At 46.5% G+C, this 23581-nt stretch overlaps 1 protein-coding gene across 16 annotated transcripts in view; it reads left to right on the top strand.

Moving 5' to 3' along the window:
• The window catches only part of AFDN (afadin, adherens junction formation factor), a 1598291-nt gene that overhangs the window by 96059 nt on the left and 1478651 nt on the right, over positions 1–23581 (top strand). For all 16 annotated transcript variants that reach the window (XM_085611917.1, XM_085611916.1, XM_085611915.1 and 13 more), the window contains exon 2: positions 11313–11508. In XM_085611917.1, coding sequence (XP_085468043.1) covers positions 11313–11508 — 196 coding nt within the window. The remainder of the gene's footprint in view (positions 1–11312; positions 11509–23581) is intronic.

Here is a 23581-nt window from a genome sequence, read left to right as displayed (position 1 = left end):
GGCCTGTCAACACCTGTGGCTTCACTGGAACATTCCCCGGCTCCGGCTCCATCTCCGACGCTGGCTCCATCTCCGGCTTCGTCCCCGGTTCCGTGTGAGGAGCCTCCGGCCTCGAGTGAGCCTTCAGCTCCGTTGAATCCACCGTCTGCGCCGGTCGGCCCGAGTCCGGTGTTGCCTGAGCAGTATCCTGCGTTTCCAGGACCAGGTCAGGACCCCACGCATTATCTTAATGCAATGTACAGGGTATTCTCCAGAGCCATGTACCCCTCTGGTGCACCTTCGGGTCCTGTGGGTCCTTGGCCTTCAGTTTGGGGGTTCCTCAAGCCTATCCTCAGGCTCCCTTCATGCCATTTTTTCCGGGGATGCCGTCATGGCACCTACCGGCGCCGAGGACATCGACGCTGCTCCCTTCTTCACCGGCGCCGACTCGACCTCGCTAGACGCCGGCTGCTCCTGTGGATCCACGTTCGGCACCGGCGCCGTCTGATTCGATCACGGCGCCGCCGACGCCTGTGGTAAGGATCAGGTCTAGGAGGGAGGCTCAGAGAGTGCTGGATGAGCAAAGATATCTAATGGAGGAGGTAGAAGAAGGGGAGCTCATGGAATCGGACGATGTTTTTGAGGAATTGAAGGAGCCTATTGGCTTGGACTTGTCTCCTGAATGGGAGATTACTCCTCCTTCTGATGCACCTTCAAAGAATGTGGCGCCATACTATGCGGTCATAAGAAAGGCAGCTGAACTTTTAGATCTGCAGTTGCCTTCAGCTGAATTCAAACCAAACTTTTTAACGGAAGTGCTGCACTCTCCCACTACTGTTTCTGAGCCTTTACTCCCCTTTAACAAAGCCATCATAGAGCCAGTGATGAAGGTGAGGCGTAAGCCCTTTTCTGCTCCTACAGTTTCGAAAATCATTGCCAGGAGGTATAGGGCAGCTCCGAGGGACTAAGAAATTTTAACTTCTCACCCATCTCCTGAGAGTCTGGTGGTTCAGGCGGCATGTTCAAGGAAATCTTCAGGTTCGTTTCCCCAGGTCCCGAGTGACAGGGAAGCTAAAAAACTGGATCAGTCGGCCAAGAAGGTCTTTTCTTCGGCCAGCATGGCCCTTAAGTCAGCGAATGCCACCTGTCTCTTCGGACGCTATATACATGCTCTCATGGACTCAGCGAAGCAGCTAGCCCAAAAGCTATCGGAGGAGGATAGGGTTGGTTTTAATGAGGTCCTTTCGGATGCCCAGGTGGCGGAGTGTCAGGTGATCCAGAGTGGATTGGACACAGCTGACTCTGTAGCAAGAGTCATGGGATCTTCTGTTGCCACTAGGAGGAGCGCGTGCCTTAAGTAATCGGATTTTCCCCTGATGTCCAATCAACGCTGTTGTACTTGCCTTTTGATGGCTCCGGACTCTTTGGCAAGAAGGCGGATGCTGCGCTTGAACGTTTTAAAGAAAGTAAGGCCACGGCTAAATCTTTGGGCCTTGAATCCCAGTCAAGGGGTTCGTTTAAGAGGTACAGGGGTTTCGGAAGGGCAACCTTTCGTACTTGCAGGCAGCCCCAGCAGCAGCAAGGCGCTTCGTACAAGAGCTACAGAGGTAGACTCAGGGGTTGCTCTTGAGGTAGACAGCTCTCCTCCTCCTCCTCCTCCTCAGCCCCTCCCACCACCTCAAAGCAGCCCTAGATCCACCATTCTGGTTCATGTTGGTCCTGTGGGGGGCCGGCTTACCTATTTTCTACAAGATTGGGAATTGGTTACTACAGACCTTTGGGTTCTAGATCTTGTAGAAAATGGGTACGCCCTTCCTTTTCGGGAATTCCCTCCAAATTACCCTCCTTGTCAAGGGGCTTGCTCAGAGAACCACCGTCTTCTCCTACAGGAGGAAGTCCTGAAGTTGCTAGAGAAAGGTGCGATAGAGGTGGTTCCAGAGCAGGAGTGGGGTCAGGGATGCTACTCCCGGTATTTTCTGATTCCGAAAAAGGACGGCAGATTGCGTCCGATATTGGACCTCAGGATCTTGAATCTTTATCTGAAGCAAGAGACGTTCAACATGCTTACACTTGCGCAGGTTCTTCAAGCGCTGAATCAGGAGGACTGGATGGTGTCGATCGACTTGCAGGATGCGCATTTTCACATCCCCATCCTGAAGTCGCACAGGAAGTATCTCCGGTTTACAACATTATCAGTTTGCGGTCCTTCCGTTTGGTCTTACTACTGCACCTCGAGTTTTCACGAAGGTGATGGCAGCCCATCTTAGAAGGTTGGGGATTTCAGCTTTCCCCTATCTGGACGACTGGCTGATCAAAGCGGAGTCGCCAGAGAAGGTGCTTCCTCATCTGCAGGATACAACTCAGCTGTTGTACAAATTGGGTTTCTCGATAAACGTGCCCAAATCTCACCTGGTGCCCTCCAGCGCAACCTGTTCATAGGTGCGGTACTGGACACTACTGTGTGTCGGGCATTCCCACCTCCACAAAGGATTCTCGACATACAGGAATTGATTCCTTTATTTTACAATGGAGCGGTCGTTCCAGTCCTGAAGGTCCTTCGCCTGCTCGGTCTGTTTGCTTCCTGCATTCTGTTGGTCAACCATGCACGCTGGCACATGAGGGCGCTCCAGTGGTGCCTCCGCAGGCAGTGGTATCAGCACAAGGGAGATCTCAAGGAGTCTGTGAGGGTCTCCAGAGAAGCTGCGGCGGATCTGTCTTGGTGGAGCGTGGAGGGCAATCTGTCTCAAGGAAAGCCCTTCCATCTACCTCCATCGGTGGCCACAGTGATAACGGATGCATCCACTTTAGGGTGGGGTGCTCATCTGGGGGATCTGGAGATCAAGGGTCTTTGGTCTCCAGAGGAAAGGTTGCTTCATATCAATCTTCTGGAATTGCGGTCGATATGTTTGGCACTCAAGGCCTTCCTCTCATCCCTTCGCGGTCAGTCGGTTCAAGTCCTGACGGACAACACTACCACGATGTGGTATGTCAATGAGCAGGGAGGAGTGGGGTCTCTGTCTCTGCAGAGAGGCTCTGCGTCTCTGGTCCTGGGCTCAGGATCATCAGATTTGTCTGATGGCAAATCATCTGGCCGTGGTTCTGAACGTATGTGCAGACAGTCTCAGTCGGCAGTTCTCTGCTGACCACGAGTGGAGGCTTCATCCGGAGGTGGTTCGTCACTTCTTTCGGATGTGGGGAACTCCTCGGGTGGACCTGTTTGCCACTCTCGAACGCTCACTGCCCGTTATTCTGCAGTCTCCAGTATCCGATGCAGGGAGCTTTGGGGGAGGCGTTTCAGTTGAGTTGGGGCTCACAACTCCTTTACGCGTTTCTTCCCATACCCTTGATTCTTCGGGTTCTGAGGAAGATTCGCCAAGAACCGGCCCAAGTCCTATTGATCGCCCCGGATTGGCCAAGAAGGTGTGGTGTACAGATCTTCTCCACCTCTCCTCGTGCCCTCCGCTCCGTCTCCCTCTGAGGGCAGACCTCCTCTCGCAGTCGGAGGGGCAGGTTCTACACCCCCACCTCCAGAGCTTACACCTTCATGCCTGGAGATTGCACGGGGCAACCTGAATTCTTTTTCTCTCCCGCCAGATGTGGTAGATGTAATTTTGTCTGCCAGACGTCATTCCACCAAATCTATCTATTCCTATAGGTGGTCTAAATTTGTGCTCTGGTGTGGGGAGAAGTCAATTGATCCTTTGAGGGCTCGTTTATCTGACATTCTTCATTTTGCCCTATCTCTTGCTCAGCAAGGTTTTGCTGTAGCCACTGTAAAGGGATATCTTTCAGCCTTGTCGGTATTCCTTTGTTTGCCGGCTCAACCGTCATTGTTCAAATTGCCTATTGTTTTACGATTTCTAAAGGGCCTTAGAAATAAGTTTCCTCCTACTCCTTTCATTGTGCCTCAATGGGACTTAAATCTTGTCTTAACTTATCTGATGGGTTCTCCATTCGAGCCCTTACACAAGTGTCCCTTGAAACTGTTGTCTTTCAAGACGGTTTTTCTTATTGCAATTACCTAGGCAAGGAGGGTAAGCGAGCTTCAAGCTCTGAGTTCAAAACCCCCGTTCTTGACCATTCATGCTGAAAGAATGGTACTCAGGACCAGGGCTGCTTTTCTGCCTAAGGTGGTAACTCCTTTCCATCGGGGGCAATCCATTACCCTCCCTACCTTCTGTCCTCCCCCTCACCCTTCCAAGGAGGAGGAGCGGCTGCACCGTCTGGACCCTAAGAGGGCGGTGAGCTTCTACCTTGACAGGACAAAGGATTTTTGAGTTGATGACCAGGTCTTCGTGGGCTTTGTTGGCTGCAGGAAAGGCAGAGCGGTGTACAAGCGCACCCTTTCCAGATGGATTGTCTTGTGTATCAAGATATGCTACTCTTTGGCCGGTAAGGAACCTCCAGAGGGTTTGAGGGCTCATTCTACTAGAGCTAAGTCTTCCACGTCTGCTTTGTCTAGAGGTGTTCCTGTGGAGGACATTTGTAGGGCGGCAACTTGGGCCTCCCTCCACACTTTTGCAAAGCATTACTGCTTGGATTCTGAAGTGAGGAGGGACGGACATTTTGCTCGTTCCGTCCTTCAGGACTTTCTGGTATAGAAGGTTGGACACCCTCCTCCGGGAGTGGGACTGCTGTGGGAATCTTTTCACAAGGTGAAGAATCCACTGGCAGATGTATCCATCAGAAGAACAAGTTACTTACCTTCGGTAACGCTTTTTCTGGTGGATACAGTATCTGCCTGTGGATTCTTCACTGACCCACCCGCCTCCCCGTTGTCCATCCTTGTATACCTACTATTCTAATGTTTTTTCAAACTGTATGTGTTACTGTCAAAGGCATTGTTATTTCTTTTGCCTTTCTATTTATTCTCCACACTGTGTGTGTTGCTTTGTATATTATGTACTGTGTATACTGTGTATATATTGCTGTCAGTCCGTCCGTGTGCCTCGAAGCCACGGAAAAAAAGGGCGGAACTGACGTCATCACGCCGACGAGGTCTTCTTATGGAGCCGGTGACGTCAGCGGAGTCGCGAGCGGGGCCGTGTCTCTGTGACGTCGTCTTCGACCTCATCGGCATGGACTGCTACAAAAGTTTCCGAATGTTGCTGGCGCAGGGGATATTCACATGGTGAGGAATCAACTGGCAGATACTGTATCCACCAGAGAAAGCGTTACCGAAGGTAAGTAACTTGTCCTTTAGGCACACAATCGTTCACCTTGGCTTGTAGCTATGGCCCTAATCAGGATGAGCCTAACTACTCTGCCACTCTCTGGGGACGCATATTGGTAATAGGCTCCACATGTGTTGTGGGGGGGGAGGGGGGGGATTTCAACACAACCCTACTCCCAGCAGCCGACCAGTCTAACCCCTCAACACAACACTACACTAACGCACGCGTAGCTTTCTCGGGGATACTTGAGGAACACGGACTAGTGGATGCATGGAGGTACACACACCCGGTTTTTTTTACAGCAGGCCATGTCACGTGGTCTCAACTTGACTATTGGCTCTGTTCGCGGGGAATGACTCCCTGGATTCGGTTGGTTACCCATTTTGCCCGCACATATTCTGACCATGCTCCTGTGTGTCTTGAGATAGTCTCCCCCCCCCCCCCCCCCCCCCCCCAACTCAGTTGCCACTACTCGTTGCTGGAGATTACTGCCCGAGACTCTATTAGACGCGGTTTTCCAGGCTGAACTTGGGGAGGAGATCGCAGATTTTTTTGTTAGAAATAAAGGCTCTGTAGATCAGATGAGCACACTATGGGAGGCCTTTAAGGGCACTGTTCGTGGCATAGGCATGCCTAAGAGTTTTGGAGTACTCCGAGACATCAGCAGGAACTTGCAGCGTTTGGAGGCTGAGATAAAACGCTTTGAGGCTAACATATGGAATGATAACTCTGGCGCACATCGGGCTTTGCTCCGAGAAAAACTTACAGACTATACGACCACTGCAGACAGTGAGGTGAAGTTCCGAGGCAAATATTTCATCGCTTGCCGCTATGGGGAGGGTGAACGACCTGGCCACGCCTTAGCTAGTGCTATTAAGCATCCTCGGTTTTCTAGTTACGTGCTTGATGTGGTCGACGATATGGGCGTGCGACATAGAGACAGTCAAGATATACTTAAAACATTCACCACTTTCTACGCGAATCTGTATAAAACGCAATGTACTTCCCCTCCAGACTTTGCTCCCTTTTTTGGTGACATCACTCTAGGCTGGTTAGGCGATGCACAGCGCCAATTCCTAGCCACGCCGTTTGAGGATGATGAGCTGCGTTAAGCCATCATGCAGATGCAATCGGGCAAAACTCCAGGCTCAGATGGCCTACCCATCGATTTTTATAAATCATACATTGATCAGCTAATTTCAATATTGAAGGAGGTTTTTCTCGAGGCTCATGAGTCGCAAATTCTTCCACCCTCAATGAGAGAAGCCCTCATCACGTCCGTGTTAAAGCCGGCCAAACCTGCAGAACGGTGCGAATCTTACAGACCCCTGTCGCTTTTAAACATAGACACTAAGATTCTCGCTAAATTATTGGCCAACCGCTTGTGCCTTCTTCTAGATAAGCTAGTCCTTCCTGGTGAGGCTGGATTCATACCTGGAAGAGCGACGTCCCATAACCTCAGAACCTTGTTCTCCATCGTACAGACGGTTGATCCCAAACTGGCACTGGTAGCAGTCTTTTTAGATGCTTCCAAAGCTTTTGATTCGGTGGAATGAGATTATCTCTTAACTGTTTTACGATGCATGAGACTCCCTATAGGCTTCCTTTCCTGGGTCCGCTTGTTTTACACTTCACCTACAGCAAGAGTCTTGATCAACAGGCACACCTCACCGTCCATCCCCCTATCCTGTGGCACTTGTCAGGGATGTCCCCTCTCCCCGATCTTTTTTGCCCTAGTAATGGAACCATTGGCAGCACAGATTAGACAACACTTCAACCATGTAGGTCTTCGCTGCCTTCTGCGTCCTGTTCTCATCTCCCTTTATGCAGATGATGTCACCCTCTATATAAAAAAAACCCTAGTCAGAATTTAAATCCACTCATGCGTGAGTTTGTTAAATTTGGCGGCTACTCTGGCATTGATATCAATTGGGCTAAATCACAAATTTTCCCACTGACCAGTGCTGCCACTCCCTTTGAAACAGATTATCCTCTTGTATGGTGCGACGACGAGGTTAAATACTTGGGGATCCGCGTTACAGCAGACCGGGAGGAGCTCATATGCCTTAACTATGGTTATGCAATGGAACACATTACTGGTTGTATTACCCGTTGGATAGTGCTGCCCTTGACCATGGCTGGTAGCATATCTCTCATAAAAATGGTTATACTTCCTAAGTTTCTCTATTTATTCCTCAACATTCCTTACGATCCTAGCCGACACTTCTTTAGCACTCTCTGTCAGAACTGATTAGATTGGTTTTGGGGTGGTAAACAGCCACGCATCCAATGGGACACGCTTGCACGACCTTATGCACAAGGAGGCTTCGACATTCCAAATTTTGAATTATACTACATAAGCGCACAGGCGCACTTTGCTCACTTCTGGTTCCATTCTCCTCGGTACACCCATCATGTTGCCACTGAACATTGGCTTTCGGACCCTATCCCACTAGATGGCATTTTACTCTCCTGTGTTGAGCCCCGGGGGCGTAGTCCTACCTCTGTGGACTGCACAAAAAAGGCTTGGGCTCGCATTTTAGAACGCACGGCCGCAACCTGCTTCTATTCCCCTCTTCTCACTTACCACCCTGATTTGACACTATTGCAGGAAGGCCTATTTAGGAGGATGGCACGTACTCTGAATATTCAATACTGTGGAGACCTATACGTCGGGGGCAAGTTCCGTACCATCCAACAGTAGTCATGATCCACCCCCCCGTCTACCATGGACCCCTTCCTCTATGCTTGATTGCGTGATGGTATGCAGGCGTGTCACTCCACGTTCCCTTCTGAGCCAACCACTTTGATGCCGCTGCACCAAATCTTGTGAGCAAATTCTGCTTCACATTTATTATCTGCACTTTACCACACTTTGTATGTTGATCATGAGTACCCGCCATGTACCTCCCGCGCTAAATTGGGGGCAGAGTTGGACCAGGAATTAACTGCAGACGGAGCGGTCTCCTCGAATAGCCGGCTTCGTAGAATACAATACAGATTTCTCCATCGTAGCTATTATACCCCAGTTCGGCTCCACAAGTATGGCCTGCGTGATTCAGATAGATGTGATAGATGTCGGGCAGCACATGCTGACTTTTTACACCTAGCGGGGAAATGTCCTGGGGTGCATGACTATTGGTGCCACGACATGGCGTTCCATGACTTCCGCACCTATCTCTACATCACCTATTATCACACTCCTAGGGTATACTGCCCATATTCCTGTCAAGTATAGAAAATGTGTATCCTTCTGTTTGGTGTTGGCTAAGCGCCGGGTGGCCTGCAGGTGGGGTCGTGGCCGGGCACCCAAATTTAAGGAATGGCTAGGCGATGTGCTCCTTTGGCAAGATCAACTATGCACATACGCTGAGTTACTTCCTCAGTCCTCACGCACCTGTGATATATTGGGCCCGCTGCAGACATACCTGCTAGAACACCCTGTCATTGCTGATGATGTACCCTAAAGTCTGCATACTTGGAACGTTTTAAGATGTGTCACTTCCCCCGTTGTGGAGAGACCTGTTGTGGGAGCCCCCTCCTGTAGTTGTCCTCTTTTGCTTCATGCTGACCCCCTCCTTAATTTATAGTAATATTGTAGGTTTGCAATGTATTTTGATATCCATTGACATCCATTTACTCTAAATCTTACAGTTCTCCATTTGATTGCAATTTTGATGCTGCCTATAACGAAGTTGTATTTCTACTGTACATGTTGACATATTGCTTGTATCTTGCTGACGGAAGTTTAAATAAATAAAACAAAATGAGCACCAACTGTTGCCCCCTCACTTCCTCCCTGAGACACCTTTGACTGCTTGCGCTCTCTACCCTGAGAGTCCTGTGTAGAAAGGGTTGTTTTTGGACCAGTAAGACTTGCCCCAGGACATAAGTGGCAAACCAACTCAACAACCAAGGTTGGAACCCAGGAAGCCCTGTCTGCCCCGAACTCCTCTCGCCCACCGAATGAGTTATAAAAATGATGAGAGGGAAGGTAAAGAGAAACCTGTAAGGATGAAAAAGGCTGTCGTTTTTAGGTCGAGCATTCAAGACCTCTTGTATATACGTTAGTATATACTTGTATGTAGTTTGTGGGCTCTGGAAATCAGCCCTAGGACTTGTCTGCTTCCGGTTTGGGGTTTTATTTTCTGTTCAACTGTCTCTATTTAACTGTCTTGATAGTAAACGACCAGCAGAGGTCAGTAAAATACCAAAATTGCTTTCTGCCGAGGGACTTTTTTTTTTCTTTTCTTTTTTTTTCTGGGAACTGCCTTTATTTAACTTTCTAGAGTAAACGACCAGCAGAGGTCAGTAAAATACCAAAACCATTTTAGCATTCTCTAGATACCAGTCCGTAGAAATTGTTGTCCCCGAGCACCCATAGACAATATTTTTTTCAAATCTTCTATTTTTAGTGATATGACCACCGAAGGCCCTGATTTTATATTAAAAACCGAGGTTTGGACTATACCATTTCCCGCTGAAAGCCAATATTTCTCTCCATGTGTTCCCATACTTGGCGTGTCATGCAGTTTGGTGTTTACTTTCCCTCCATGCTAAAGAACAGTAGATGTTTCTGCACTCAGGATAATGTGCTGCATAGCTAAATACATATAAGGTCCCAAAGGCGAGACCGATTGCATTGCAATGCTTGTTGCCCTTGGCCCTACCTGGCAACAACGGGCCTAAACAGGGAAGATGCCTTTTATCTCACTTTCCTGAACACGGAAAGACATGACAGGAAGGATACTCTTAACCTCATATGCGTTGGAAGGGGGACAAAGGGTATAGTTGCTCGGTCAGTGTCTGTCACAGATGGTAGGAGGGGCAGGAAGGAGAAGGCCAAATCATATAGAATGAATGTAAAGTATTTGAAAGTATTTGGATTGTGTGTCAGAGAGTGAAATGACAGACATGCAAGTGACTGCATCTGCATACAAACTTCAGGAACAAAAACAGCAGCAGTCCAATTTCAAGGTAAACTGTTTACATGTAGTTGGGCTGGAGCTTCTTTCCTGTGTCTTGAAGTCATTTTCAAACTACATCACCCACTTACCATAAAAGCGTATCTTTCACTTCTACTAGCTTTGCTGCAGATTTATAACAATGCATTGTTTCAATGCTCACTGTTGAACAACCAAATCTAACAACTACCCATTACTGTTGTGCACCCTTATTCTGGTTTAATTGGCCTGTACCATTTTTCAATTTGAATTGTGCTATTTCAGTTCTCTAGGTTAAAATGTAACCATATTCATAACTGAGTTCTAAAAGCTGTTCCATATCGGATTGACTACCTTGTATATAAAAGCTAATCACTGAGTGGTACATGTTTTCAGTATGCTGAATGCACAGGTACTTTGTCGAATATGCTTTTCCTTTTCTTTTTGATCTATTGATTTTACAGAAGCAGTACTTTGTGGATAAGGCAGAACACTTGTACGACTTCAGTTGCTCCTTCTGTCCTCGTCAATCCCACTTTAATTGTCTTCAACCCACCCATTTCTGAAAGATATTTATTTCAGGGGAGTGAAAAAGCTGCACCTGCACAAATTTAAATATTTCTTATACAAATGCACCAATGCACTGCAATGGGTTTCATTGTATTTTCAAAACCGTGAGGAGGTTAAGGTTTATGGAGCCAATGGTGCAGGCAAGGCCAGATCACAAAAGAAGCTTCAGATTAGAAGGAGACAGTGTTGTGGATGGTGTTCGAGACCACAATCGGAAGCCTGTAACGTGCTCGAATTATGACCGAGAGCCAGGCAGTCCTCTGTTGGTGAGTGAGGGCAGGAGTAGGTTGTGTTGAACATGTTTTATGATTTTGTCGAGGAGAACAAATGCATGTCGAGGGGTCTTCATGTAATTGTGAAGTTAATTTAATGCCACTCAATTGTAAACTTTCTGCGTTTGGTAGATCCAATTTCGTCATTAACTTTAAAATAATGTTTAAAGAAAATGGCCCCCTCCCCCCCCCCCCCAAGCGCAAAGTGATTTTAATGTTAACATAGATGCAGATGCGAGTCAACTGAAACCCAAGAGCAACATGGCATTTAAAATGGTATTCTTTGATATTAGGACAGATGAGTCTCAGAAAGCCTCGGTGTCTAGCAATCTCACAGAGCTTATCGTCTTGTATCTATGCTTTGTTCTTTGTAGGAGCTGGAGTTCCATGGAGTGATGCGGTTTTACTTCCAGGACAAAGCTGCCGGAAATTTTGCAACAAAGTGTATTCGTGTCTCAAGCACAGCCACAACACAAGATGTGATAGAAACACTTGCAGAGAAATTCCGTCCCGACATGCGCATGCTGTCGTCCCCACGGTATACTCTTTATGAAGTGCATGTTAGCGGAGGTAAGTGCAGTCTTTCTGTGCCACAACTTTTAAACCATCATTGTGTCAGTTATTCTATATTTTTTTTTGTGAGTTTTATATAGCGTGATCTCGACCTGAAGGTATCCAAGCACTTAACATGAGCACCAGTTGCGTTACAGACGGACACATTCAACTTTTAGGTCGAGCCTAGGCAGCGCATGCGCTGCTCTGTGAGGCATGCTGTATTTAGGTATGGACTTGAAGCTCCTCCCATATTTGTTATTGGCTTGTGTCATTGTCCTTTGTAAACTGTGGCTTTTCATTGGTCAATAGGCTTAATAGTCCCTCCTTAGTACTGCCTTTTCTCATCTTGTTACCTTCCATAAGGACTGGCCCTCTTACATATGTTACTCGGTAGGCTTTAATTACAGCCTCCAAGCACTATTTCTTTAAATGGTATTCACCTGCATGCTGTTGCAGGCAAGACACGCTCTCTCCTAACACTTTTTCTATAGCACGGAACGCCGCAATGGTACCTGCACCTTTGGTTTATTTGCGGAGCCGAACGTGGCTGCATGTTTTTTTAGTTCTCGCCTGACCCAGTGCATGCGCTGGTCTGGCGAGACTTATTGAGAGGGCTCCAAAAAATGCTACCAGGCCAGCCTAGAGCTACAGTGCATGTGCACGGGCGACGCACTTTACCGCGATTGCTTTCACTTTCGCGGCCCCACGGCCGCTTTGATGTTTGATCGCGATCGCGATCACTTTCACTTTCGCGGCCGCTTGGCATAGCCAATAGGTCTCGCTTTTGGGACCTTATAAGTATTTAGTTATGCAACTGTTGCATGGCTAAACACTTATAAGGTCCCAAAGGCGAGACCTATTGGCTATGCCAATGCTTGTCTTCTATGTTTTCACTTTGAAATATTTTGTTTACAAGCGCCCCATGCCACTCTTTCACATTAATGGATGCCGCACCCCTTTCTTTAGACAAGCCACGTCTAAAGAGAGGCCTGCAGCTGCTATAACAGTGGAACTGCAGCATGCGGTGCTTTTACAAAAAAAAAATGTGTTTGTCAACTTAAATGCTTTTTTTGTTGTTGTAAAAGTGCCCCGTACCGCGCTTTATCTTTAATAGTGGCTGCACCCCTTTTTTTAGACTCTGCTCATCTAAAGAAAGGGGCGGAACGTTCATTAGTTTAAAAGCGCAGCATAGGTCGCTTTTACAAAAAAAATGTTTGCAATGCAATAGCTTTTGCATTTGAGAGAGTTTAAGCTATTAGCTTTTACAATGCCAATAGCTCAAACTCTTGTTAATGCAAGACCTATTGCATTGCAAATGTTTGTTTTTTTTAGGCACAAGGAGATTAAGTAATTTGCCTAGAAACACAGGATGTTGAGCATCCCTGCCAAGACTCGAACCTGATTACCCAATTTTGAGATCAGCCGCTCTAGCCATTAAACCACATCCTCTTCAATTTGTAAAAATACAGTTGAGAACATGTTATCTTTTAACTTAAGTTAAAACGGTTGACTAAGTTATTCCCACCGTGATCCATCAGACCATCTGTATGATCATGTTCTCAAACACGAGGACCAACATGAATCGTGACCTCTCTTTTTACAGACGGATGCCCTTCCAGTGCCCTCTAAGATAAAGCACAATCTACTTACAAACACCCCCTTACTAAGAATCGGATGAGAAGTGTAGCCTACTCTATAGCGTGCCTGGCTGCCGTACTCTTTATTATCGTGTTTCTGCAAACTTGCCATGCCTTAACCCATGGATAAAAACCTCCCTTTCTTTAAAATCATGTGCCTACAAACTAATGCTAGTTAAACTCCTTTTTCCATCTACTCATCTGACCAATTGTTTTCATATAACCACACTAATAATCATATCAAACTCCTATAAACTTAATCTACCACAAAGATACTGGAGTAATTCAAGGGTTTGGTTTCCTTGAGTTTACATGACTAATTCCCAAAATGAACAATAACCATTTGAATAATCCCTTTCCAGGAGTAAGGTGCTACCCATGAGAAAATGCTTCAGTGCCTCATCAAAGTAGTAAGCGCTACATAATTCGCCCAAAATATGATTACAGTTACTAAGGGTGACGTTCAAAGCATATGGTTAGCATTAGTCCTAGGAACAGGCCAGAAGCTAGTTTTACAGTTGGCATCAAACTTGGGGTGAGGGCGGGGTTAGTGTTCAGTTTAGGCGCCGGACTAGAGTTAAGCTTTAATTTCGCGTTTAGCTATGTTAAGGGCTACTGTTAACCTTAAGGTCAAGGCACAGGGTAGGACCACTTTTAGGGCTACCTTTAGACAGGTCTGAAATTATGCTGCAATGGTGGACCAAATTGTGTATCGGGGTTGACTTTCTCATGTGATAGTGAAAGAGATTATGAAATTTACTATGCTGTTGAAGTCCAAAATTAAATGGCACATGCTTTGTCATTATCATATAGGTAGTTTCCCATTTCAATGCATGTTGATTCAAAAGAAATGCCAATGCTATAAAGAATGTGTTTCTGGAGAAAGAAAAGCACCAGATTCTGTTGACCATTTTATTCACCAACAATTCTTTTGTTTTGCATCGAACAACTGAAGCAGCATTTCATTAGCTTTACCCGTCCTACACCCCAGAGCCCAATGGTGTATATGAACAATCTACAATGGTGCACTGCTCAGAAAACACACCAGCATGTAAACATGTCTTATGCACTTCTTTTTTTTTTTTTCTCACAACAACATTTTATTGTCAACAGCCGTAACAGCCCTGGTATATCCAGAGTTTTTTGTAATACAATATACATAGTAGCAGTATTGATGTCGACATTTACAATATCAAAATAACACAGTTTAAGATCTCAGAATATCTGAAAGAGTGCCCAAACAATAAACAGCAGTGCCATGTACCTGTTGTATATTCTAATTTATGCAGTTTCCGGCCATCCCAATCAAATGACTGCGTAGTTATCTCAATATGTCTCGCATCATACTACCGTCACAGCAATTCCCTACTTGTTGATGTACAGGGAATGGGCTCCAAATATAATTCTTGGTAGTCCGCCCTCCTCTTCCAAATCTTGGGGTGTTTCTTGGGGCATCCCTTCCCCATGAGTATTGGTATCTCTAACCCCATGCAGAAATCAAGCCCCTTCTTCCACACCTTGACTGATGGCGGAGACGTGTCTTTCCATGCCCTGACAATATCACTTATTGCCAATGTAAGGCCTTGGAGTAGTAGATAGCGCTTGTAATTGTTGCTCCTTATTCCCTCAGTCATGTGTAACATGGCCAATCGTGGTGAATATGGAATATCTCATCCCAACACTTCCGAAAGACAAGTGACCACCCCCCGCCAGAACTTCGGGAGCGCTGTACAGTGCCACACGGTATATATGAGAGTGCCGTCTGCAATTTTGCATTGCAGACTCAGGAGAGAGTCAACTAGTCCGTCCCTCCGGAGCTTGTGTCTAGTTAAATAAATCCGATTTGAATTGTATGAGTAGTAGATGTGCCGCAATGGCAGCACCACGCGGGGACTCCAGTGCCTCAGCCCAGTTGTCATCGTCTAGGGAGCCAAGGTCTTTTTGCCAGGCGTCACATGTTATGTCCAGTGTGGTGGGGCTATTAGTCACAAGTGTTTGGTATATCGTAGTAATTTTGTGGTCACCTAATTCTCCCATACAGACTTTAGCCTCTATAGGATTTAATTTGGGTATGTCCTCTAGGTGGGTGATGTAAGGGGAGAATACATGGCAGAATATGATCTATTTATGAAATTGTGAGCGGGGCTTATCATAGTCTTTTTGGAGCTCTTTGAAGGACTTTAAAGCTTAACCTTGCAGGACTTCCCCCCCACCATGGATTTGCCGATGGCATCCGAACCCCCAAAACCGGACAATAACAATAGCTGTGGTATTAGGCCATTGTGCCATAGGGGTGTGTCTCTTTTGTCAGTCTACCCCACCACCCCATTTGGCGCAACGATTGCCTCCAAGTCACAAATACCTTCCTAGTTGCTGGCGGCAACATTTTGAGTGTCGGAACTGAATACATGATCGTATGTAGTATCATATTGTACATTAACCACAGTTCATGCGCATATGCTGGATCACATCTGTCCCCATACCACCAGTCGTTGAGGATGAGAAGGTGTGAAGCTGCATGATATACCTGGACATCTGGAGTCGCCATACCGCCACAGTATGTGGACTGAAAACAGGTTCTTAGGTGCACCTATGTAGAGCTCCTGCCACAAAGGAAGGGGCCCAAGATTGCATTCATTTGTCAAAACCAGGTGGGTGGTATAGGATAGGGGTGATTTTGGAGTTGATAGAGAAGGCAAGGAAGGGAGACCATCTTGAATATAGCGTATCTGCCAAACCGGTATAGTGGTAGGGCGACCAGGAAGGCACCTGCTCCTTAACGTGAACTCATAACAGGGCTAGATTTTTATCCCATGAGATGGGCTGGGAAGCAGACAAAAACACCCCTTGGTATTTAAACCCGTCTGGGACCACTGTCACTTGACGTGACCAATCGCCCAGCTGGCATCCACCTTGTATTGGCCATAGGAAGGACTTTTGGGAGTTCATATAAAGACCAGAGTTCTCGCCAAAGGCCTCCATAGTCCTAAGTAGCCTCAGGCCCAATCAATTGGGGTGTGTAAGAAAGAACAGTACATCGTCCGCATATAGTGCTATGCGATCCGAGACCTTTCATGACCTTCAAAGCAACGAACTTGGGCATCCTAACCCAAGGGTCAAGCAGTTCAATAGCCAGTGTGAAAAGGTAGGGGGATAGGGGACATCCCTGACGTGTACCTCACCCGATGGAAAAGGTGCTGCGAGATTGAATCTGCTACGCGAACAGAGTAGGTAAGGTCTGTTTAGAGAAGTTGAATATAAGTGAGAAGGCAGGGACCAAGGATCAGTCGACTCAAAAGCGCGAAGAGGTATGTCCAGCTAAGTTAGTCAAATGCCCTGTGTATGTCTGCAAGGAGGAGCGCCACCGGTCCATCTAGGCGGTCCACTGTAGCAATGGCGTTATGGGCACGATGGATATTGAGTCGTGTAGCACGGCCTGGCATAAAGCCGGCTTGGTCAGGGTGAATCAGGTTCTTGATATGTGGTACAATACGGTTGGAGATAAGCCTCCACATTAAGAAGAGATATTGGGCAATATGAGGTATGGAGCTCGGGGGAGGGGGGGGTCGACTCTGTTTTAAGAAGACTGCTATTTCAAGCGTACCTCCAATACTGTGGGATGTACCCTTCAAAGCGGCGTTAAGTGCAGCTAAGTAAGGAGCTGTAAGTTGAGATTGGTACATTTTGTGAAATTCGCATGGGAAGCCATTCGGGCCTGGTACTTTATATGAGTGCATGTCAGATAAGGCACTCTCAAGCTTCTTTATTGTTATTGGGGCATCTAGTTCTTTTCTCACAGTCAGTTAGGGCCCGCAGAGCAAATCATCCAAGAACTGGTGGATAGTAGCCGCCGGAAGGGTCTCCCGGGGGGCATAAGTCTGTGAAATAATCGGCGAAGCTCGACACAATTTGTACTGGATTAGTGAGTATCTCCCCGGCGGGACCGTTATTACTCGGGGTGGCCTGAGGACACAGTGTCTGCTTGTTGGAAATGGCCCTTTTTGCAGGGTCATCCCTAAGCTTTTTGCCTTCCTTCTGGATTTTTCCTAACCTGTTTTTGTTGGCTTTATGACTCTGGGCAATTTACCACTGCTGATCAGTGCTAAAGTGCATATGCTCTACCTTTGTAAATATGACATGTGAATTGGTATCTCCATGATTGGCTTATCTGGTTTACCTGTTAGTCCCTAGTAGCGTGGCCTGTGTGTGCCCAGGGCTGGTAAACCAAATGGTGCTGGTGGGCCTGCAGCGCTGATTTGCGCCACCCATAGAAGCAGTTTGTAAAGTGTGTCAGACCTGCCACTGCAGAGTCTGCATGCAGTCCAGAACTGCCATTTTGGCTGTGAATTGCACCCACTTCCCAGCCCCTGAACCTTCCCTTTGCCTCATGTAAGCCACCCGTATGGTAGGGTGCATTGTATGTGTAAGGTAGGACATGCCTTGGTGTGTATAGCATGTCGTGGTAGTGAATTACATCCAATTTCGTTTTTCACTACTGTAAGGCTACCTGTTCTCCATAGGCCAGAATGGGCAGTTTGACTATTACATTCTATAGTCCTAACTGACCCAGGGAACATGGTAGAAAAACGAATTTACTATGCCTGAGCGCAGAATAATAAAATACATCTTTTAGTGAAGTTTATTATTCTATACTGTGTTTGAAAATACCACTTTTAGAAAGTAGGTATTTTCTTGCCTAAGCCTTCCAGTGTGCTCTGCTGTTATGTGTATTGGCTGTCTGTTTTTGGAGTGACAGGGCTGGGGAATTCCAGGAGACTGGGTGAGGTGTCCCAATGGTGAATAGAGAGATCTGCATCTAGATGGGTGGGAGGAGTTGCACCTGGGACCTGAATAGGGCTGTGCCTTCCCTCCACAATGCTGGCTCCACCTCCTGTGGTGCTTCTGATGTCTCTGCCCTGCACTCTGAAAGGAAAGAAGCAGCCTGGTAAACAAAGTCCTCCAGGCTTGGGCAGAACTGGTTCTGGCTGGGTTCAGTGACTTGTAGCTTCTGAGAACAAAGACTTTTGGGGTATAAATATCTGTGCTGAAACCCCTACAATTTGTATTGCTCCTGGACAACAACAAGAACCTCTGTCCGTGTAACTTAAGGAATCTGCAGGTGAAGGACTGTCCTTGTGTGCTGTTTCTTGGACTGGCCTGCAGTGGTTACTACTGGACTTGGAAGAAGAGGAGAAGGACTTTGAAGGAACTTTTATTTTTGCTACAGCAATCACCCGAAGGCTAGAAGAGAGCTAGCCTCCTGCAGGAGTCTCAGGCACATCAGACTCCACAACCAGCCTCCTGTTTCCTCCCAGCGAGGATTTCTATCTGCAGGTGAGGCTCCTGTGAGTTCCAGGGCCTCTAGTTCTACTGTGGAGAAGAGAGCGCTGAAAATCGTCGCTGATGCCCGTTAGCGAGTCGCTGCAGCTGAAGAGCGTAAATAAAATCGCCACTCTGCTGTCGCCGAGTGCTCGCTACCGGAGATCATCGCATCACTTGTCAGCAGGCTGCCAAACGCTCGCTAACCCGAAGATTATCGCATTGCATGTTTGCGAGCCTGAAAGCTCTCGCTAACCAAAGATCATCGCATCGAGTTCATCACTTCGAGTTCATCGCTTCACGACATCGCAGAGCAGACGCCGAGCGTTCGCCATTTTCATCGCATCAGAATCGTCGCTCCCTCGCGGAGCGCCATTTTCTTTCATCGCAACAAGATCGCACACGCAACAGGCTCGGCGCATCATCCTTCCCTCGCGGCAAGGATTTTATCGCATCGCCGGCTTAGCGTGCAGAAGTTTGTCGCTTTGTCCTGCCCACAAACCAGCGCATCACCCTCCCTTGCGGCAAGGATTCAACGCATTGCTAGAGCGTAAGGAAAATCATCGCTACAACTCCTTAGCGACATTTTAGTTGCTTTGCTACAGAATCCAGGTATCTTGTGAGTAAAAGAGTCGCAGAGACCACTGCCTTGAACTGAACTCCTCTTTGCACACCTTGAACTATTTTTGCAGCATTTTTAGAGTAACCCTATTTTCTAGTATTGTGGATTTTTACTGTTATTTGTCTTGTGTTAAACCTATATATAAAGATACTTATTTTTTATAACTACTTGTGTGGTGCCCCTTTGTAGTGTTCTTCACTGTGTTACTGTGTATGGTCATACATGCTTCACACACTGCCTCTGAGATAGGCCTAGCTGCTCGTGCTACGTTACCACAGGGTTGAGCAGGGGTTATCAAAGGGTGTAGTCTGCTTACTCTGACTTAGGAAGAAGGGTCCCTACTTGGACAGGGGCCAGCCATTGCCAACTAGAGACCACCATTTCTAACACTGCTGATAAAGGCAGGGGAGTAGGGCACTGGACTTGTCCCCCCACTGATATATCCTACTGTGGGTAGCTAACAATGCAATTTTAGCCTCATCTAACAGTTTGCTAGCGTATAATTGTTGCATACAGAGCAATTATCGGCGTGCAACGCTCCCTTCCTCACCCCTACTCTTGCCCTCCAAGTCAATTAGTCAGGCGTCCATCTGTATCAGCTTCTCCCAGTGCTGTTTACGCTGTGTTGTGCAGAATGCTATATCTACGCCCTTGAGAGTTGGCTTCATGGCCTCCCACAGGGTTTTGGGAGATTCTACCGTCCCCGTATTGTGAAAAAAATAGTCTGTGATGGCTGTATGCATATGAAGTTTGTATTGATCGCCATGTAGATGTCATGGCAAGAGCTGTCATCTGAATGGGGTGTGCCTGTGGTCTAATCGCAGCCCCAACCCAGCAGAATGTCGGCCTTCTCAAGTCTGTGAAGGTGGGTTGTGGGTATGAAAATGTAGCCTAGGTGAGAGAATGACTCATGGACACCTGAGTAATCTGTGAATTCTTGATCTGTTGTATGGAGTCTCCTCCAGTTGTCCACCCATTCCATCCTCTGAATCAGTGACTGTAACCTTAACTCCTGTGGTCCCACCTGCCCCCCCTGCATTGTCCCATCTATCTCCTTGTGGACACAGGACATAATTCCTATTTCCCCCGACGGCTATCCGGCCCGAGGGGGATCTCTGTCCACAATGTCATCAGGCGCTGGACGAGGTTTCCAAGCTAGAGGCATGCACGCTACTTAGAATTAGCTGCTCTCCGTATATTGTACCGGATACTATAATGTACCTGCCCTGGGGATCTGACCATGTCCTGTCATGTAGGTAAGGGACTCTGTGGTGGATTAAGATTTCTACACCGTGGGAAACCCTTGGAAACCCGGAGTGAAATGTCTGGACGAACCCAAACCTTGCGAGGTTCAGTGTCTTGGTATCCAGCAAATGGGTTTCTTGTAGAAGCAGTGCATCTGCTTTGTAGCGTTTAGCTTGGTGAGGTATGGCTCCTCGTTTGATTTTATCTAGGAGGCCACAGACATTCCAGCTAATATGAAGCCCCCTCCCCAGAGCATCTGCCATCGCTGGTGACATGTTTGGTGGTGTAGTATATGGATTTGAGATGGTGTATGGATGACATGGTCCCATGGGGAATTACGTGTGTAATGAAGAATTATGGCACTCAAAACAATCAACTTTTCATCAAGCCCCCCTCCCCTCCTTCCCACCCCAATACCTCATAAACATTGAACCATCTGTCGCAGTACAGCGAGAGTCCCACCCCTAACAGGGGGCAGAATCTTTTTCCTGCCAGTGGATCCCCGATGAACATCCCTTGTACATGAAAGTGTCTTTACAGTCAAGGGAGTGTAGGAACAAAAGTAGCCCTCATATTCTTGCAGTCAAGCATGTTCTAAAGCAGTATATAACTCTACAGGAGATAGTTAGGATGTTGCCAGCTCCTGCTGGCCTTCTACTGATCGCATGTTATGGGTTTCTTTTAATTTAAATTTAAATTTTTTTTTGTTCTTGTTTAGCTTAGTTAAGTTTTAGATTCTCATGTGTTCACCAGTTAGATCAGGTGTGGATTGTCATTAAATTGAGCACACGTTGTTTTAAAAAAAATAAACTAACAGACCTAGATTCCAATAGAGCAGTTAATAATTATTTACTAATTTTACAAGTAGACGTTTTATAATCCAAGGGAGTGAGTGCCCTCTTGAAATAACTACTGCTTTGAGATAGTTTTAGTGATGTACACATGAATTTGCATGTGTGAATTACTTGTTTGTAATTTAAGGTCTGTTTACAGTTGCAGAGGAAAGCCCGATCACCAGTCCACCAATTGGGAGTGTGTACAGCATCTGGACAACATATTTACCTCCTTAATTGTCTTAACAAACCACTTAACGGGTTAAGGTGAAGTTAATATTGTCAAAGTATCTAGTTTACTATTGCATCCCATACGCAGCATCTGCCCAACATTTCAACTAGTTGAAATGCATACAATATTTTTTTGTTTAACCCTACAAAGTAAGGAAACAGGTTTTGGAAAATTATTAGTTATAGAGCAATGGATTTGCCCTCTGTTAGCTCCAGGGCAGTAGTCTGGTGTAGTCTTAGTGCTCTACTTTGGCCAGCGCCACTGGAATTATGTAATGCTTTGTTTTGCTTCCCACTGAAAGAAGAATTGCTGCTCTTGTCATATATTCCACCACGGACTGCATAATTGGCAGACTTAAACAAAAATCAGGCTTAGTTCAGATTGGTCCAAAGTCATGGAAATTGCAGCATACTTGGGCCAACATTGCCCAGACACTGACAAATGTTAATTGGTCACCTTTCAGCTGTTGATTGCTGTGTTCACACATAATTAGCCCTTTTCTGTCACATAAATGTTAAAACCTTGGCATGTAACTTGCTCCTCCAGTACTACATAATTTGTCACCCTGTCTCAATCTTAGGTTTATTTTTCTATTTTATTTTTTTTAAACTTTGAGTTTTCATAAAGGAAAAAAGCAAGAATAACATTACAGCAGTATTTTCGGAATCTACATCGTGCAGTCGCCAAAGCACGTACAGTAAACAGTGCGACAGTAGGATAGTATTAACATGCCATTTGTTACACATTGTCTGCCATCCAACAGCATAACGACTTTAGAAAGAACTAAACATCTCAAACATCAATATATTACTAAATGCGTAAATAATCTGGTGTAGCATAGACAATCAATATCACATGTGATCCCCACATCAGTACATTGCTCAACCCACCCCAGTATGATCATGTTCTGCTTGGGCTTATCCTCTAAATCCTTTTCTAATAGGTATTGCCGAAATGGTCCCCAAATATCTTCAGGTTTACTTTTGACAGGCATCAACACATTATAGTTTTCAGATTGCGTGGAACAATACGCTAAATCTGTGTGCCATTCTGCAATAGTAGGCAAAGGACCCCCGCATCCATCTTATTGGAACCCTGCGTTTAGCCAGGAATAAACCATTGGCGGCCAGTCTACGCACGTCTTTTGGTATCTCTTTATCAAACCCCAGTAAAGCAACCAAGGGGGATTCTGGTAGTACCTGATTTAGCATTTTATACAGGACAGGGAATACCTCACCCCAGAATGCACATGTTCCGGGTCACTCCCACGCTAAGTGTGTAAAGTGAGCAGCCGTTGCAGCGCATCTATCATCCTCCCTAAGCCGATATTGAAATTGCCGCGCTGGTGTATGATGGGTTCTATGGAGGTATTTAAAATGAAGCAGTATATGCCGACCATTCTGTGAGATCGATTTACTGTAACTGAAGCACCAAGACCACTGCGCCATTGTAATTTCTATCCCAAGTTCTTTCTCCCATTCCAATTGAAATTTTAATTTAACCTGCGCATCCTGCTCTCTGAAAAGTGAGTAATACCACATTGTGGAGACGTAGTTTGCAACAAGTATGTCAGTGGTTTCATTTCATGTGGTTCTTGCATATCCAAACCCAACAACGAGCGCAGTGCCCTACGGACCCTGTAATACTGAAAAGCATCCAGTGCAGTGACCCCCTCCCCCCCCTTCCCCACCTCAGAGGTTACCTGATCCCATGTTTTAACAATCCCTTCTTGAAACATGTCTCCCATGTGCGTCATGTCCAGCTTAGCAAGAGTTTGCATCGCTGGTCCGTCATCACTGAATGGTAACCAATCACACCATTGCACCGGCAACTTGGGATAGTATATTAACCCCAGCTGTTGCTTGCTAGCTATCTTGGACAGCTGAAATCCGCTGCTATTTGCAGGGTCTATCATGCACGGTATATTCCGTGAAGCACCGGTCAGCAGCCTAAGCAGTGGGACAGGGGAAACAATATTATAATCTATGCGGAGATGCAGCAAATTATTATGGCCATGTATCCAGCCATGTGCATTGTAGGAAGGTGGAATCTGACTAATGGTTGCCCCCAACTTTTTGCCTGGTATTTGAGTGGTTTTTGACTAGTCTGGCTGGGGTCCTGCTATCCAGGACCCCAGCCTATCTGCTTTCTCCCTAAAACTAATGTGAAGTACCCTAGGTACAAACCAATTGGATGCTGA

The sequence above is a fragment of the Triturus cristatus genome, chromosome 6, assembly GCF_964204655.1.
Source record: "Triturus cristatus chromosome 6, aTriCri1.1, whole genome shotgun sequence".
Taxonomy (NCBI): Eukaryota; Metazoa; Chordata; class Amphibia; order Caudata; family Salamandridae; genus Triturus; species Triturus cristatus.
This window is presented reverse-complemented; position numbering and strand designations above follow the sequence as displayed.